We start from the raw sequence: 19494 nt of genomic DNA, 5'->3' as shown, positions 1-19494 counted from the left end.
AAGTTGGTAACATTTCCGCCACTTTCTGCTTATACCGGGGGTCTAGTAGCGTGGCCACCCAGGAGAGGTCATTCTCCTTCATCCTTTTTATACGAGGGTCCCTCAACAGACATGAAAGCATGAAAGACCCCATTTGCACAAGGTTAGATACCGAGCTACTCATTTCCCGTTCCTCGTCCTCACTGATGTCATTGATGGTCTGTTCTTTATCCCAGCCACATACAACTCCACGGGTCCAAGATAGGTGACAACAACGAGCACCCTGGGATGCCTGCTGTGGTTGGTCTTCCTCCTCCTCAAAGCCACATTCCTCCTCTAACTCCTCTTCCAGCGTTGCCGCAGGTCCGGCAAGCGATGATGACAAGGCTGTTTCTGGTGGTGATGGTGACCACAACTCTTCCTCTTCCTCTTCACGCTCATCTACAGCCTGATCTAGCACTCTTCGCAGGGCACGCTCCAGGAAGAAAACAAATGGGATGAGGTCGCTGATGGGGCCTTCAGTGCGACTGACTAGGTTTGTCACCTCCTCAAAAGGACGCATGAGCCTACAAGCATTGCGCATGAGCGTCCAGTAACGTGGAATAAAAAATTCCCAGCTCCGCAGAGGCTGTCCTAGCACCCCGGTCATACAAATACTCGTTGACGACTTTTTCTTGTTGGAGCAGGCGGTCGAACATTAGGAGTGTTGAATTCCAAAGTGTCGGGCTGTCGCAAAGCGCCTCACTGGCATGTTGTTTCGGCGCTGAATGTCTGAAAAGTGCGCCATGGCCGTGTAGGAACGCCTGAAATGGTCACACACCTTCCTGGCCTGTTTGAGGACGACCTGTAAGCCTGGGTACTTAGACACAAAGCGTTGTACGGCACATGTGACAACTTGCCCAAATTCAATGCCGCCAACAAATTGCTTCCATTGTCACACACCACTTTGCCAATCTCCAGTTTGTGCGGGTCAGCCACTGATCCACCTGTGCGTTCAGGGCGGACAGGAGTGCTGGTCCGGTGTGGCTCTCTGCTTTCAGGCAAGTCAACCCCAAGACAGCGTGATACTGTCGTATCCGGGATGTGGAATAGCCCCTGGGGAGGTGGGGGGATTCAGTTGATGTGCAGCCAGATGCCGCAGCAGAAGAGGACTCAGCCGAGGAGGTTACGGAAGAGGATGGAGTAGGAGGAGTAGAGGAGGTGGCAGTAGGCCTGCCTGCAAGTCGTGGCGGTATCACCAACTCCGCTGCAGAGCCACGCATTCCATGCTTGGCAGCTGTTAGCAGGTTGACCAAATGCGCAGTGTAGGTGATATACCTGCGATGACCGTGCTTTGCAGACCAGGTATCAGTGGTCAGATGGACCCTTTCCCCAACAATGTATGCCAGAGATGCCATGACTTCCTTTTCAATCACTGAGTAGAGGTTAGGGATTGCCTTTTTTGAAAAAAAAAAAATTGTCCGGGTACCTTCCACTGTGGTGTCCCAATAGTGACAAATTTTTTGAAGGCCTCAGACTCCACCAGCTGGTATGGTAAAAGCTGGCGGGCTAGGAGATCCGTCAAGCCACATGTCAGGGGCAAGGGGGTGACTCTGTGACATTGGTTTCCTACGCTCAAACATTTCAGATGAGATGAAACTGCTGAAGGTGAGAGGCGGAGTGGCAGGTGGTTGAGAGGGGGCAAGGAGGACAGCAGTGGTTGATGTGGCTGAAGATGCTGGACCAGGAGGAGGATGGTGGCTTTGAGCTTGTGTGCTGCTTCTACTCGTCATCATGTGTTGATCCCATAGGCGTTTGTGATGTGCGATCATGTGCCTTCGCAAAGCAGTTGTACCTAGGTGGGTGTTGGATTTCCCATGACTCAGTTTCTTTTGGCACAGGTTGCAAATGGCATCGCTGTTGTCAGAGGCAGACACACAAAAAAAATGCCACACTGCTGAGCTTTGCAATGACGGCATTCTGGTGGTGGCAACAGCATGTGTTGATTGGCGTGCTGTCTGGCTGACCCCGGTTGACGATACATGCTGTCTGACTGTGCTACTAGCTCCTTGCGACGACCTCCCCCTGCTTCCAACTTGTCTCCTCCTTCTCTCTGTCTCCCCTTCTGAACTTTCCCCCTCTTCTTCTTCTCTTCGAGCAGGCACCCACGTGGCATCCACGGACACATCGTCATCATCAACCACTTCACTTGTATCTGACACCTCAGCAAAGAAAGCAGCAGCGGGTACAACATCATCATCATCATCACACTGTACATCCATGTGTGTAATGCTGCCTGACTGAGACATATCCCTGTTATTTCCATCCTCTGGCAATAATGGTTGCGCATCACTAATTTCATCCAACTCATGTGTAAATAACTCCTCTGAGGGATCAAGTGAAGCGGCTGTGGTGGCTGTGGTGGTAGTGGTGGTAGAGGCGGCGGGCGGGAGAGTGGTAACTTGAGAGCAGGTGACCAAAGCTGAGCTGGAGGAGGATGGTGCGTCAAAGTTCTTAGCGGAAGCTGTTGAAGATTGGGTGTCCTGTGTAAGCTAGTCAAATATTTTCTCTGAATTTTTGGGGTTCAGGGTACGTGGCCTCTGAACACTGGGCATTATTCCAGGGCCAGTGGAAATCACAGCACCATGACCTCGACGGCCCCTGCGGCGTGGCCTGCCTCTGCCTGACACACACTGGCTTGCAACTGAGAATTTGAGTGAGTGACACCCTGAAACGGTATGAGTGGACGCCTAGCCAGTGGCCACAATACAGTCTGTGTGGGCCTGACACACACTGGCTTGCAACTGTGATTATATCACAGAAAAAGTAAAATATAATTATTTTTTTTCTTCGAGGTATTTGTGAGTGAGTGACACCCTGTAACAGAATGAGTGGAGGCCTAGCCAGTGGCCACAATACAGTCTGTGTGGGCCTGACACACACTGGCTTGCAACTGTGATTATATCACAGAAAAAGATTAAATAGAATTTTTTTTTATCTGCGAGGTATTTGTGAGTGAGTGACACCCTGTAACGGTATGAGTGGAGGCCTAGCCACTAGCCAGTGGCCACAATACAGTCTGTGTGGGCCTGACACACATGGGCTTGCAAATGTGATTATATCACAGAAAAATATAAAATATAATTTTTTTTATCTGAAAGGTATTTGAGTGAGTGACACCCTGTAACGGTATGAGTGGAGGCGTAGCCACTAGCCAGTGGCCACAATACAGTCTGTGTGGGCCTGACACACACTGGCTTGCAAATGTGATTATATCACAGAAAAATATTAAATAGAATTTTTTTTATCTGAAAGGTATTTGAGTGAGTGACACCCTGTAACGGTATGAGTGGAGGACTAGCCAGTGGCCACAATACAGTCTATGTGGGCCTGACACAAACTGGCTTGCAAATGTGATTATATCACAGAAAAAGATTAAATCAAATTTTTTTTTATCTGCGAGGTATTTGTGAGTGAGTGACACCCTGTAACGGTATAAGTGGAGGCCTAGCCACTAGCCAGTGGCCACAATACAGTCTGTGTGGGCCTGACACACACGGGCTTGCAAATGTGATTATATCACAGAAAAATATTAAATAGAATTTTTTTTTATCTGCGAGGTATTTGTGAGAGAGTGACACCCTGTAACAGTATGAGTGGAGGCCTAGCCAGTGGGCACAGTACAGTCTGTGTGGGCCTGACACACACGGGCTTGCAAATGTGATTATATCACAGAAAAAGATTAAATAGAATTTGTTTTTATCTGCGAGGTATTTGTGAGTGAGTGACACCCTGTAACGATATGAGTGGAGGCCTAGCCACTAGCCAGTGGCCACAATACAGTCTGTGTGGGCCTGACACACACGGGCTTGCAAATGTGATTATATCACAGAAAAATATTAAATATAATTTTTTTTTTATCTGCGAGGTATTTGTGAGTGAGTGACACCCTGTAACGGTATGAGGGGAGGCCTAGCCAGTGGGCACAGTACAGTCTGTGTGGGCCTGACACACACTGGCTTGCAACTGTGATTATATCACAGAAAAAGAAAGAAGAGACAGAGGGGATATGATAGAAACTTTTAAATACATAAATGGAATCAACTCGGTAAAGGAGGAGAGCATATTTAAAAGAAGAAAAACTACCACAAGAGGACACAGTTTTAAATTAGAGGGGCAAAGGTTTAAAAGTAATATCAGGAAGTATTACTTTACTGAGAGAGTAGTGGATGCATGGAATAGCCTTCCTGCAGAAGTGGTAGCTGCAAATACAGTGAAGGAGTTTAAGCATGCATGGGATAGGCATAAGGCTATCCTTCATATAAGATAGGGCCAGGGACTATTCATAGGATTCAGATATATTGGGCAGACTAGATGGGCCAAATGGTTCTTATCTGCCGACACATTCTATGTTTCTATGTAAAAAGATTAAATAGAATTTTCTTTTATCTGAGAGGTATTTGTGAGTGAGTGACACCCTGTAACGGTATGAGTGGAGGCCTAGCCACTAGCCAGTGGCCACAATACAGTCTGTGTGGGCCTGACACACACGGGCTTGCAAATGTGATTATATCACAGAAAAATATTAAATAGAATTTTTTTTTTATCTGCAAGGTTTTTTCTGTCACACCCTGTATGAATGGTGTGCACACAGTACTGTCTGTGACTGAGCCTGCAGCCTCTCACACACGGACAGGCAACTGCAATATATATATATATATATATATATATATAAATTAAAAAAAAGCTGACTGATGTACCAGCCCTGAAAAGGGCTTTTTGGGGTGCTGTCAGGACGCTGTCCTTACAGCAGATGAGTCTGTGGACACAGAACACTGCCCTAGCTAACGCTTTCCCTATTGAATCAGCAGCAGCACTGTCCCTCCTCTCACTGAGAATGCAGCTTCCGAATTAATCTAAAATGGATGCTGTCCAGGAGGTGGGAGGGTCTGGAAGGGAGGGTCTGCTGCTGATTGGCTGGAATGTGTCTGCTGACTGTGAGGTACAGGGTCAAAGTTTACTCAATGATGATGTATAGGGGGCGGACCGAACATCGCATCTGTTCGCCCGCCGCGGCGAACAAGCTATGTCGCCGGCAACTATTCGCCGGCGAACTATTCGGGCCATCTCTACTGGCAACCTACAATGTTTTGAATTGACCAAAAATGCACACAGTATTAACTCTAACCAGTTAACAATCTACACCAGAATTCCATAACCCTTTGATTGTTTAAAGTGTATCTAAATGTTCAGATAACTTTTCAGAATAAGCTGCTGTACATGAGTGTACATGAGTATGTCAAACCATTATATAACTGGTATCTAGCATTTTTAACAGTTTTCTCCTTTGTATGCTGCATCTCTAATTTACAATTGTGTTCGGATCGGCTCATGTAAGAACTCACCCTACCTATCTCTACCTAATAGCAGCAGGATTTTGCTGACACTGCTGTAGAAGGGCAGCCTAAGGCTACTTTCACACTAGCGTTCTGCTGTCCGCTCGTGAGCTCCGTTTGAAGGGGCTCACGAGCGGAGCAGAACGCTTCCGTCCAGCCCTGATGCAGTCTGAATGGATGCGGATCCGCTCAGACTGCATCAGTCTGGCGGCGTTCAGCCTCTGCTCCGCTCGCCTCCGCACGGCCAGGCGGACAGCTGAACGCTGCTTGCAGCGTTCGGGTGTCCGCCTGACCGTGCGGAGGCGTGCGGATCCGTCCAGACTTACAATGTAAGTCAATGGGAACGGATCCGCTTGAAGATGACACCATATGGCTCAATCTTCAAGCGGATCCGTCCCCCATTGACTTTACATTGAAAGTCTGAACGGATCCGCTCAGGCTACTTTCGCACTTAGAAATTTTTCTTAGTTATTAATGCAGACGGATCCGTACTGAACGGAGCCTCCGTCTGCATTAATATGATCGGATCCGTTCAGAACGGATCCGATCAAGCGCTAGTGTGAAAGTAGCCTAAAGGGGGCAACCCTAATATGAAGTGCCCTAAAAAAGGGGGCGTTTGGGAGGGCTGAAAACCCAGTTGAGCCGTCCTCTGGCTATGCGCTCGCCGGTATAAGTAAGCGGTTGGCCCCGCCTCACCTCCCACAAATACGGCAATCATATTGCCTAACACTTGTGCTCGGATCGGCTCATGTAAGAACTCACCCTACCTATCTCTACCTAATAGCAGCAGGATTATACCGGAACTGTTGTAGAAGGGCAGCCTAAAGGGGCCAAAAATAACAGACCATAGATGTAGCAAATATGTATATTTATGACACATAATTACATAACCAAATCTTCAAAGGCAAGTGACAGTTCACGATGAGGATCTGGAATATAACGAGTATAGCAAACAGAATTCCATCGACCCAGCTTTTTAATGATATAAACCGGTACATTATGCTCAGAAGCAGCTGAAGCTGCGCCAATACGAAATGAATGACCTGTAATTGACAAAGCGTTAACTCCTGAATTGGCCAACAATATGCGGATACACTTCAGGAACGTTTGAATATTCAAAGGTGCAGCCTCCAACCTAAACAAGGGGAAATCAGACAGTTGATCGAGATACTGGCAATACCAATAATGTTGAATACCAGCGAGGTACAGTTTAATAGTGCTATGCTATGCTATGAGAGTGGCAAAAGGCAACAAATGAGAATAGGTTAAATATAGGCACCTCTCCCGCAAGCGGGTAGGTATGTTTAAATTTACTAAACAAGTGCCAGGCCGTCTTATATGTCCTAATGGTATTAGTGGACAATGATTTAGCCATAAGGCTTCTGGCTACAGCGAGATGTGCAACTAATCCATCAGCAACTGGAAATGACGAGGAATTGGCGTCGGCAAACGAACTGCGCCCGGAAAAACCTGAAAAAAGAGTTGAAGATTAAGCCGAGACAAAGCATCCGCTGCGACATTGCACTGCCCACTAATGTGTGTGCAAATGAAGTGAAAATTATGTTGTAAAGACAGCCAAATGAACCTTCTCACAAATGACATTATCTGTTTCGAACCAGATCTACCCTTCAAAAGGATGTCAGCCACTGCCGCATTATCAGTCAGAAATAACACTGTATGGTTCCTCCACTGTTTACCCCATACTAGCACTGCCCCACTATAGGATAAATTTCAAACAACGGGGAACACTGAGAGAAGCCTGGGATAATCGCAATCTCCGGTGGCGAGGGACCAGCAAACCAATTCTTTCCATATATTGCGGCAAAATACTGCCGGAGATGCATCTGTGTAAACCACCGGAGATTGATTAGAGACTACCGGAATAAACAGCAAGACTCCATTTCAATGTGACAGAAACCTGTCCCACATTAATAAATCAGCAACGGCCTCTTGATCCAAATAAACTGGACTGTCCTGACTTTGGGCACAAGGGAGCAAAACAAGAAGTCTAGAAATAAAGGACCTTCCTTGGGGAATAATGCGCATAGCGAAATTCAGCATACCTAAAAGAGACTGGAGATCCGCCTTGGTAGTAACCCTAACCTGTGCCAATCTATGTACGACCTCCCTGATCCTATCTAATTTGTCTAGCGGGAGACTAGCTTGCATCTGAACAGTATCTAAACGAATACCCAGAAATGTAATTAAGGTACTAGGCCCTTCGACCTTGTGCGGAGCTACAGGAACTCTAAGATCTTCAAATACCGTACGCAATACCTGTAAGTCTTGAGGCTCTTGTAACGGGGGCTCAATCAAGACAAAGTCATCTAGGTAATGAATGACATGATTGACACAGAAAGTGTTTGACAAAACCCAATGCAGGGCGCTAGCAAACTGGTCAAATAACCATGGGCTAGATTTCGACCCAAACGATAATTTACTAAAAAAGAAATACTGCCCTTGCCATCTGATACCATGCCACCGCCATAAGTCTGGTTAAATGGGGAGTAGCTTAAAAGCATCTATAATATCTGCCTTAGATAACCAGGCTCCTTTACCTAACCTAAGTATGACCTGAATAGCTTCATCAATAGACGCATACTTCATGGAAAACTCTTCTGACGGAATCAATGAGTTCAAACTAGGTATGGGTAAGGAATGTGGGGCCGACAATCATAAATCAACCTTTTTTTATTAGAAAATTTGCCGGACACCACCCCAACCAGATTAATCCTCCAACATTCATATGGGGGCTGCTTCAAATGGCCAATTGATTTTCCCCTATCTAACTCCATCTGAATTAACTGTGAAATAGCCTCAGGGTCTTTGACGACAATAAATTACTGCACTCATATGGGTATTGAGAGAGGGCGAGCATACCCGTATGAAAACCGTTAACTAAGCCATTGAGTACAAACTGTACCCAAGCTGGGTCTGGATGAGCGGCTAAGTGACAACCAAGGAGTTCCACATTCACCACGCTTAGTCATGCAGGATTATTGCCCTTTTGAGGGCAAGAAACCCAGAGACTAACCTGCTAACTGATGGGCCCGGAACAGCGCTAGACTGGAAAGGTTCCGTTGTGTAATTAATATTAGAACACCACCCAGCAGTATGGGCGTAGGAGTTACAAACCGTACAGGTTGGGGCTTAAAGTCCCGCAAAATCGCGACAAAATAGCTCCGCATCAATATTAGACCAATCAACCATATACTGACACTGTGCAAGAGCAGCTGCTGCCTTAGCCGAAAATGAGCGGTGATAGTCGTAGAATGCAGTACCACCAAATTTGTATCCTAAATCTACCACTTCATACATATAGAGGTCTAACTCCTCCCTCCTAAGTGAGCTAAGCTTACAAACCACGTCCCGAAACAAGCTAAAGGCCAACACAAACTCTGCAATATTGAGCTTTCTATTCAATCTAGCATCGCTAGATTTCAGTATCACCGAGTCCTCGGTCCTATGGTCTTGTTATCTGGGGCTTCATGAGTAGCTATGAGAAGAGATGCCAGATTAACATCTTTCCCTTCAAGGATTTCTTATCGTATATTAGTGGGTATGAAATGGGAAGATGCAATAGTGGGAGTAGGACTCAACCCACCAGGAGCACTAAATTGTGAAATAGTGGCCACCGTCGTTGTCTGCCCCACCAAGCCAGATGCAGCAGTTCTAGCTTCGACTGTGTCCAGCCTAGCCTGAATGTCAGACATTGAAGAAGCCATCGTATTAATGACAGCGTGTAGCTGAGTAAGTTAAGCCTGGATGGTATTCATGGACAACACTTCCTGGCTTGGTGCAGCCGAATCCGTAGAGAGAAGACGGTAAAGTTCTGCCTTTCTAGCTGAGGCTGGGAATGGGATTCCCTTTTTTAATAATTCTGCCCATTAATTTCGGGATGGTCCATGAACTCAACGATGGTACTGCACCTCGTACTGATTGCAGATCACCACTGTCGCAAGAGGAGGATGAGGCCTTAGCGAGAAATTCTTGAGACATCTCCCTACTAAAAGAGATAAATAAATCAAGTGACCAAACCGGCACCCTAAATGACAAGCACCGTGCAAACACTGAACAACAATATACCTACACCTTAGTATGAATGATGTATAGACAACCGCCACCTACAGCCGTGACTAGATTCATGTGGTCGTGACAAGACTAATGACCCTGGACGTGGACTACAGTCGTGGTAGCTTACCATGCTGAGCCTGTAGTCATGATGGAACTTGAAATCGAGTCTGAAGACAGACATATCAACGCTGTGCCTGTAGTCATGATAGGACTTCACCTCGAGTCTGTAGTCGTGACAGACATTGCACTGTTGCCTGTAGTCGTGACAGGACTTCACATTGAGTCTGTAGTCGTGACAGACATTGCACTGTTGCCTGTAGTCGTGACAGGACTTCACATCAAGTCTGTAGTCGTGACAGACATTGTACTGTTACCTGTAGTCGTGATAGGACTTCAGATCGAGTCCGCAGTCATGACAGACATGGCAATCCCCCACCTGTAGACGTGACAGGCCTCCAAGCTGCGCCCTGAGTATTGCGTAATCGTGGACCTGTATGTGCCAGGACGAGACGCTGGTGCCTGGGGTGACCAAAAAACGTGCCTGTAACCGTGACAGGATCTGTTTTTGTTTTTTGAGCTAACACCATACTTTATTGGTAACGCCATGATAGTGGGCCAAGACTGTAGGTCCAACGACCCAGATTCGTGATATGTGGAACTTTTAGCAGTGGCAACAGGAAGCCTAGTGCCTATAGATGAGGTGAAAAATGGCGCACCCGTGAAGAAAAGGCCCCAGCCTTACACCCCTGACCAGCAGCTCCATCAAATAGTATAGCAAGCCAAAGCCCCTAAGTAGACTGACAACATCCTGCCATAAACGGCATGACCGTACCTACCTTCTGATTATACGTAAGAGATAGAACTGCAGCGCACAACTAGTGTAGCTGACCGTTCCACGGAAATGAAAGAGAAAAGACAACTTACTATCTAAGGACGTAGCAAATAACTAAGGGGTTGGGAGGGCTGAAAACGCAGTCGACCCGTCCTCTGGCTGTGCACTCGCCGATATAAGTAAGCGGTTGGCCCCGCCTCACCTCCCACAAATACGGCAATCATATTGCATAACACTTATCTCTGAGTTGGTGGTTGAAGACTAGCTCGCCCCCATAGACTATAAGTGACAGCGGATTCTGCTTCCTAACTGTCACTCCCTCAAATTCACTTAGATCCACCATACAGGGAGTGCAGAATTATTAGGCAAGTTGTATTTATGAGGATTAATTTTATTATTGAACAACAACCATGTTCTCAATGAACCCAAAAAATTCATTAATATCAAAGCTGAATATTTTTGGAAGTAGTTTTTTGTTTGTTTTTAGTTTTAGCTATTTTAGGGGGATATCTGTGTGTGCAGGTGACTATTACTGTGCATAATTATTAGGCAACTTAACAAAAAACAAATATATACCCATTTCAATTATTTATTTTTACCAGTGAAACCAATATAACATCTCAACATTCACAAATATACATTTATGACATTCAAAAACAAAACAAAAACAAATCAGTGACCAATATAGTCACCTTTCTTTGCAAGGACACTCAAAAGCCTGCCATCCATGGATTCTGTCAGTGTTTTGATCTGTTCACCATCAACATTGCGTGCAGCAGCAACCACAGCCTCCCAGACACTGTTCAGAGAGGTGTACTGTTTTCCCTCCTTGTAAATCTCACATTTGATGATGGACCACAGGTTCTCAATGGGGTTCAGATCAGGTGAACAAGGAGGCCATGTCATTAGATTTTCTTCTTTTATACCCTTTCTTGCCAGCCACGCTGTGGAGTACTTGGACGCGTGTGATGGAGCATTGTCCTGCATGAAAATCATGTTTTTCTTGAAGGATGCAGACTTCTTCCTGTACCACTGCTTGAAGAAGGTGTCTTCCAGAAACTGGCAGTAGGACTGGGAGTTGAGCTTGACTCCATCCTCAACCCGAAAAGGCCCCACAAGCTCATCTTTGATGATACCAGCCCAAACCAGTACTCCACCTCCACCTTGCTGGCGTCTGAGTCGGACTGGAGCTCTCTGCCCTTTACCAATCCAGCCACGGGCCCATCCATCTGGCCCATCAAGACTCACTCTCATTTCATCAGTCCATAAAACCTTAGAAAAATCAGTCTTGAGATATTTCTTGGCCCAGTCTTGACGTTTCAGCTTGTGTGTCTTGTTCAGTGGTGGTCGTCTTTCAGCCTTTCTTACCTTGGCCATGTCTCTGAGTATTGCACACCTTGTGCTTTTGGGCACTCCAGTGATGTTGCAGCTCTGAAATATGGCCAAACTGGTGGCAAGTGGCATCTTGGCAGCTGCACGCTTGACTTTTCTCAGTTCATGGGCAGTTATTTTGCGCCTTGGTTTTTCCACACGCTTCTTGCGACCCTGTTGACTATTTTGAATAAAACGCTTGATTGTTCGATGATCACGCTTCAGAAGCTTTGCAATTTTAAGAGTGCTGCATCCCTCTGCAAGATATCTCACTATTTTTGACTTTTCTGAGCCTGTCAAGTCCTTCTTTTGACCCATTTTGCCAAAGGAAAGGAAGTTGCCTAATAATTATGCACACCTAATATAGGGTGTTGATGTCATTAGACCACACCCCTTCTCATTACAGAGATGCACATCACCTAATATGCTTAATTGGTAGTAGGCTTTCGAGCCTATACAGCTTGGAGTAAGACAACATGCATAAAGAGGATGATGTGGTCAAAATACTCATTTGCCTAATAATTCTGCACGCAGTGTATAGGACATTACAGAGAAGTATGGGGCAGTAATGAATATAATAAAGCAGTTGGGGTGAAATCTAACACTTATGGTACTATTAGCTGTTGAATCTGCTAAATCATATCTGTATTGTCTGGTCTCTCTGCACTCCGCTCCCCTCCACATAGATGTAATCAAATCCTTCAGTGAGAACAGTCAATCTTGGTCGAACAACATGGATTTCTCACAAATTTGAAAGCTAAGGTTAGTTTAGAAAGAGGGGAGGGGGGCAGAAAATAGCACTAGACAAGGCTAGTATATGTTGCAGAGTTTCTTATAGTCACCTGTGCTATTGAGTTATACAAAGTTGTGTGAAAGTATAGCGACCATTTAAGAGCCACATTCAAAGCTATCAGCAGGCTTTGAGCCATATTAGTTATTAAAGATAAAAATGTCTTCACAAAGTGTGGAAGTGGTCAATATTCTAATGTGAGAGTTGTGCCAATACAGAGACTGACATATGGTTCTAACCTAATAGATAAGTATCAGTTGTTTGAATGACCATTACGGTTCTGACCGGGGTGCTAAGATGTTGAAATGTTTTAACATAATATTTGTTAAATACAGAGAAACCACAAGTAAGGGACCAGTTAGTCACATATGGCTTCCCTACTGGTTGATCTACACAAATTGATAGTGACACAAAACAGAGATTGTGTTAGGAAGTACTAAGGTCACCATCCGGACCACAACCAGTGAGCCCCAATACTGTGTCAGTTTTCTCAAACCACTCCAGGTGGTAGGAAGCTAAGGCTAACCCTAGGTTCTTCATCAGAGCCTTCTTGATGGACTTTGCTACTAAGGACCTAGGTTATATTTGGGGAGTCGGTAACAGAAGCCTGGTGCAGGCACAGTAGTGCCAGCCCTTCCAGAATGACAAAGGAGGTACACAGAGAAGTCAGCAAGCAGGATAAAACCAGGAGAGACAGACACAGCGATGCAGTAAACAAGCAGTTAATCTAAAGACAGGAGAAGATCAGTTACCAGGAGAGTCAATATAAGAAGGAGCAGCAGCCACAGGGTTAATTCAGAAACAAAAACAAGTCAGTAGTCAGTTCGCCAGGAAAGTCAATAGGATATCACACAATATAAAGTCCTGATATAAACAAATTTAAAGTCAAGTTAATCAGGAATTAGCAGTCTTAAATCCCCTGCCTAGCTCTGGGTTTGGCTCGGTTTTCTGTCACACTGATAAGTTGACCAGCTGGCCCTTGGCTGGTCGGCATAGCAATCCTCTCAGCACAGCAATGCATAGTGGTTTGGCCCGATAAAGTCCTGGCTTACTATATGTAAAAATAGGTGGTGTTGGCTAAAATTTAACATCTTTTCTTTCATTCTTTTTTTTTTTAGATTGTATTGATTGTTTCCTCTATCTTGGAGATTGGCTTGGGAATTGGTTTGGCTTTCACAAATTTCACCATAACATTACCAAGTGGTATTCCTTTTTGGGGGACAATTTTTGTAAGTACCATCATTTCTATACTGTAATGTATTATATCAAAATAAATCTACAACAGGTGGGTATTATTGCTCCATGGTCATATGATTTAGCCAAATATCTGAGGTTTGGTACAGTTATAAATAGCTTTAATTTTAGGTGACTCAGGTTATAGTAGTCCTTACCTTGTGAACCTGGAGGTACTGTTGTAAGACAGCATTACCTGTTAACTGTACTTACAAGTAATACAAATATATATTCAATATCAGGTACTTCATGAACATTCTAGGGTGTGGCTCCTAAAGTTATCACAGATGCCAGAGTCCTCACAGATAAAACTAAATAATTAATTGAATAATGAGCTAGATGATTATTATAAACTTTAGGAATAGTCATTTTCTTAGTACCAATTCATGCTGAATCTACAGTTTAGTAGGAACCAAAAAATTCTATAGTTCTTTTTGTTGTACCATAGTGGACTATTACTCTTTGTTATTTACTGCTGTGGTATTCAGTATGAAGAGAACCTCTCATAACGAAGGTGGAGTATAACTTCTTGAAGATGCAAAAGTATTTACTAAAATAAACATGTCAGAAGAACTGACGTCCTCCTTAAGTGGGGCAGTCTCACTATGACACTTGTTTTTTAAGTAAAATCAGCCTGGAAATTAATTAATTGCTATGGGATTATCTAGGTCAGGGATGGGCAACCTGCGGCTCTCCAGCTGTTGCAAAACTACAACTCCCAGCATGCCCAGACTGTCTACAACTATCAGCCTACAGCAGGGCATGGTAGGAATTGTAGTTTTACAACAGCTGGAGAGCTGCAGGTTGGCCATCCATGATCTAGGTGATTTTACTTATATATCAATAGAAGCTGTAGTATTTCACAGTGCCCATTCACATGAATATAATAATAATCTTTATTTATATAGCACCAACATATTCTGCAGCGCTTTATAATCTAGAGGTTCATGTTAAAACAGAATCATACATTAGCTGGCTACTGGCATTACAGTGATTGGCTGGCCGGAACGCGTCATAGGGTGCTATATAGCACCCAATGATGCGTGTTCGGCTCTTTCTAAGTCAGGGAGAGCTGAGCATAGAAAGGGACAAAGAGTATAGGATGTGTAATTGAATTTAATTTTTCTACAAAAACATTTCATAGACCCAAAAGTCCTTGTGAGGAATATTGTGTGTGACAGCAGCAATATATGTTTGTAGCGCAACCTGCGCTAAATTGCTCAGTGTAAGGCTACTTTCACACTAGCGTTCGGAGCGGATCCGTCTGATGTTTCATCAGACGGATCCGCTCCGATAATGCAGACGTTCGCATCCGTTCAGAACGGATCCGTCTGCATTAAAACTTAGAAAATTTTCTAAGTATGAAAGTAGCCTGAGCGGATCCGTTCAGACTTTACATTGTAAGTCAATGGGGAACGGATCCGCTTGAAGATTGAGCCATATGGTGTCATCTTCAAGCGGATCCGTCCCCATTGACTTACATTGTAAGTCTGGACAAATCCGCTCGCCTCCGCACGGCCAGGCGGACACCCGAACGCTGCAAGCAGCGTTCAGGTGTCCGCTCACTGAGCGGAGCGGAGGCTGAACGCTGGCAGACGGATGCATTCTGCAGCGTACTCAAGTTGTGTGCAATAGGTGTTTCTGGGTGATGTAGTGCAATATACACTAACCTGGTACGGCTGACTCTCTGCAAGGGCAGGTGATGGTATAAGATGTTCGTGACGCCAGTGCCAAGTAAACGGTGGCACGCCGTTTGCGGATAGCAGGAATAAATTGAGGAACACGTGGTATTAAAACAGAACTCCAACTTTAGTAGTTTTCATGCAGAGACAATATTGGAATCGCAGTTCCTTGGCATACAGTCGATTTTGCAATACGGTTGATGCAGGCAATTACAGCTTGAGCAAGGTGATTACAGAGTGTTGACCACAGGACTTGCAGTACGGGAGCTTGCACTCTATTTCTGTCTGATCCTGGAATATAGCAATTCTTCACCAAGGCCCAATAACCTAGTTCTGGCTTTATATCCTTGGCTATAGCTTTAGAAAGTACCTCCTCTGTTATTTTGAGTACCTCTTGCTTCTCTGCACTTTGCCTCTGTCTCTCTCGGCTTCCTCAGGCTCTTTAGCTAAGATATTCCTGTTTCTGCATATGGGAATTCAGGAGGGAATCTTCTCCTGGACAGCAGGCTTCAGGCCTGGACTTGTCTCTGACATTGTCTAATCTCCAACTGTAGCTTACAGACACTAGACTCCGTCTGCCTTCTACTTCCCTGACTGGGCCTTATATAAACTAGGGCTCCCTAGCTCCCTCTAATGACTAGAAGCTGGAATGACACCCCTAGCAGGCCTGTACATGCAAGTGTCATAGTAACAGGGAAACACATAGCATTACATTACATTTTATAAAACTGACATATAACAACTTCCCCATAATTAGGAGGGACGACAGCACACCAAGTGACATTTTGGTAGTGACGGGTATTACAGTTCCCGTACACTACATACCCCACTGCTTTAAGCTGAGTACGACCTCGTACTCCATCATGGGTCGCCCAACTGGAATCTCTACCTGAAATAGAAAATAGAGACATGCAGGCATACATACATGTAATTCATCTGCATTTACATTTACATCAGGTCCAATTGGCAAAGGTGAAGGGTAGTGACAAGGGGCGTCGTTCTCTTCTCTCAGGATAGTGAATGGAACGGGGGCGCTGACCTGGCACAGCGTAACATTATAACCAGGATAGTCCATGACAATGAATAAGTCCATAATAGAACAGCAAAATGGATAAAACAGTATAAAAGTTCTTGGAGGCTCAAAGAACAAACATGAGTCCGTACCCAGGTTATTTTCCTATTAAATCACAGAGGCTCTCATGCGGTGGAGTCCATCTCTGGGCACATTTCCTTTAAAAGAGCAAAAATCTCAGAGGCTCAGGTTCTTTTGAGTCTGTCTCCGGGCACGGTTCCTTAGTATCAAATTGCACAATAAAAGGACAGCAAAGACAAGTGCTGTAATACCCCTGATCAACCTGAAAAGGGGGTGAAGGGTAAAAGGTGCAACTAAAGGAACAGGCACAACTTGGCGTGGGGTAGCAAAAGCAGGCAGGAGATCCTGGAAACAAACGTGGCCTTGCTGACTTTGTGATTTCAGTGGTCAACACCTACCACTGAGCCGTGGACAAACTGGCAGCCGCAAGAAAGGACCAGAAACATAGGACTCCTGTCCTGGAAGGGTTAATACCCTCATTCATTGAGGAAATAAATCAAAGGCCTAGCAGGCTGATTACAGTGGCATATCATAACCACTTGGCTCCGCTGGCAGGTATCGTCTGTAGTATTCTTCTACACGAGGGTGTGCCCACATAACAGTGTCAGGGGGCAGCTGTAGAGTAAAGGGGCCCCTAATAGGTATTGGCCCCATAGGCCTAGGGGTGAACCCTCTGGTGGACCGTGCCGGTCCTGGCATGATCACTGCAGGGTGTAACGTGCTGGGCACCGCCGCAGCAAGCGGTCCGGTGCTCTGGGTGCAGCAGTTTACGGCAATCGCGGGTCCGGTCTGGGGCACTGATGGAGCGGTGGCAACAGAAGGTGGTCTACGGGTGGTGACAGGCACCCTTACCTCATCCTTCCTTGGCGGTGTCCGGATCCTGGCGGTGTGTATCTTGCGCAACTCCCGCAACTTCTCCTTCAGCCGGACGATCTGCTCACCGATGCTCTCTGTGTCGGAGTCGCTGTCATCTGCTGGCGCCGCCGGCGCAGGTACAGTCACCGATGGTGCGGACTCGGCCTCTGCAGATTCTGGCGATGCGTCTGGTCTCCGACCCCTCCGGATGTTTTCAAAGGTAGCACTAAGTCCTTTTAACTGTTCCATCTCTGATATGGTCTTCTCCCGACGAGGCAGCTCGGGGGAAGGATAGGGGCTCACCCATTTCTCCAACACGGTTGGCTGCCAGAAGACATTGGGCCCAATGAAGGAGCACCGCTCCTGAAAGGCGTGATGGGCCGGCTCTGGAGAGCGTTCCGGTTCCCGCTCGCAGCCAGAGTAGTCTTCTCCTTCTTCTGCCTCCCAGTCCTCAGGCGCTCGTTTGGGACGGGTCACGGCAGTGGCATAAGGGCCTCGCAGGCTCTCGGCAGGGGTGTATTCCACTTCCTCTCCCTCGCGGAGGCTATGCTGGTAAGAAGGGAGGTAGTCTCTTTTGACAGACCTTCGATTCACATAGAGGTCTCTGCCAGTAAGATAGTCTTGGATGAACCCGTAGCCACGGGATTTGTCAAATGACAGCACCACTCCCTTTCTCCTTTCCAGGCGGGGTTGGGTGTACGTATGCTTCTCATGTATTGTCTTAGTTAGTTCCTCATAGAGGATTTTGGTCTTTGTATTCCGCTTTATAGCGGCCTCTCGGATCTCCGCCATCAGGGAGGACCATTTGAAAGATGGTTGGAAAAAGTCTCTCCACGAGCCATAGTAGGGCTCGGGTTCTTTCTCCCTTGGGCGGCAGGCGGGTTGCTCCGGTCCCGGAGCGTAGGCCGGTGGAGCCTCCTCTGGCTCTACACCAACATCAGGCACTTGCGGTATTTCAGGCGTCGACATTGCAGCACAATGATGCTCACTTTTCAACATGCTCGATCCTTCTGAGGAGAGCGATAGGGTCGCGTCAATTACAGCAGCCAGCTCCTCCCACTGCACTGGGAGGCCGCCCCCCAGGTATTCCAGTATATGGAAGGCGGTGTCCATGCTGGCAGACATGCAAATGTCCAGATAAGCAGTGGCACCTGACCTTGAACTCCTTCCCGCTCTTTCCTCAGAAAGGCGCCAATTTTTCCCGCCTTTTCGGGATGAAGATGACGCAGCAGTAAATTCAGCAAGCTCAGCGGCCATTTTTAGCAAGAAACGCTGTCTGTTCACTGACAGCAAGCAGGATTGTAAAAAGTCCACAAAACCACACTCCAATGTGGCGATTTTCTTCCTCTTGGTAGCGCAACACTGCACAGCGCTCTTTAGAGGTTTTAGGAACACTTTGGGTAGAATTTTCAGTCCACAAAGTCCACTTTAAATAAACAGGCAAATTGTCACTTTGGTCACAGGGCAACTGTATAAGGCACAAAGTTCACGCTTCTTGCACTAGAAAGCGTGCGTATCCTGTTCGTGACGCCAAAAGAGAGGTGCAGCGTACTCAAGTTGTGTGCAATAGGTGTTTCTGGGTGATGTAGTGCAATATACACTAACCTGGTACGGCTGACTCTCTGCAAGGGCAGGTGATGGTATAAGATGTTCGTGAAGCCAGTGCCAAGTAAACGGTGGCATGCCGTTTGCGGATAGCAGGAATAAATTGAGGAACACGTGGTATTAAAACAGAACTCCAACTTTAGTAGTTTTCATGCAGAGACAATATTGGAATCGCAGTTCCTTGGCATACAGTCGATTTTGCAATACGGTTGATGCAGGCAATTACAGCTTGAGCAAGGTGATTACAGAGTGTTGACCACAGGACTTGCAGTACAGGAGCTTGCACTCTATTTCTGTCTGATCCTGGAATATAGCAATTCTTCACCAAGGCCCAATAACCTAGTTCTGGCTTTATATCCTTGGCTATAGCTTTAGAAAGTACCTCCTCTGTTATTTTGAGTACCTCTTGCTTCTCTGCACTTTGCCTCTGTCTCTCTCGGCTTCCTCAGGCTCTTTAGCTAAGATATTCCTGTTTCTGCATATGGGAATTCAGGAGGGAATCTTCTCCTGGACAGCAGGCTTCAGGCCTGGACTTGTCTCTGACATTGTCTAATCTCCAACTGTAGCTTACAGACACTAGACTCCGTCTGCCTTCTACTTCCCTG

At 46.0% G+C, this 19494-nt stretch overlaps 1 protein-coding gene across 1 annotated transcript in view; it reads left to right on the top strand.

Moving 5' to 3' along the window:
- LOC121005600 (membrane-spanning 4-domains subfamily A member 4A-like) overlaps positions 1–19494 on the top strand; it is a 98481-nt gene that overhangs the window by 23743 nt on the left and 55244 nt on the right. Inside the window, exon 2 of the mRNA XM_040438379.1 lies at positions 13540–13650. Coding sequence (XP_040294313.1) covers positions 13540–13650 — 111 coding nt within the window. The remainder of the gene's footprint in view (positions 1–13539; positions 13651–19494) is intronic.

Source organism: Bufo bufo, chromosome 6, assembly GCF_905171765.1.
Source record: "Bufo bufo chromosome 6, aBufBuf1.1, whole genome shotgun sequence".
NCBI lineage: Eukaryota > Metazoa > Chordata > Amphibia > Anura > Bufonidae > Bufo > Bufo bufo.
Note: the sequence above shows the minus strand (reverse complement) of the source record. Positions and strands in the feature narration are given on the sequence as shown.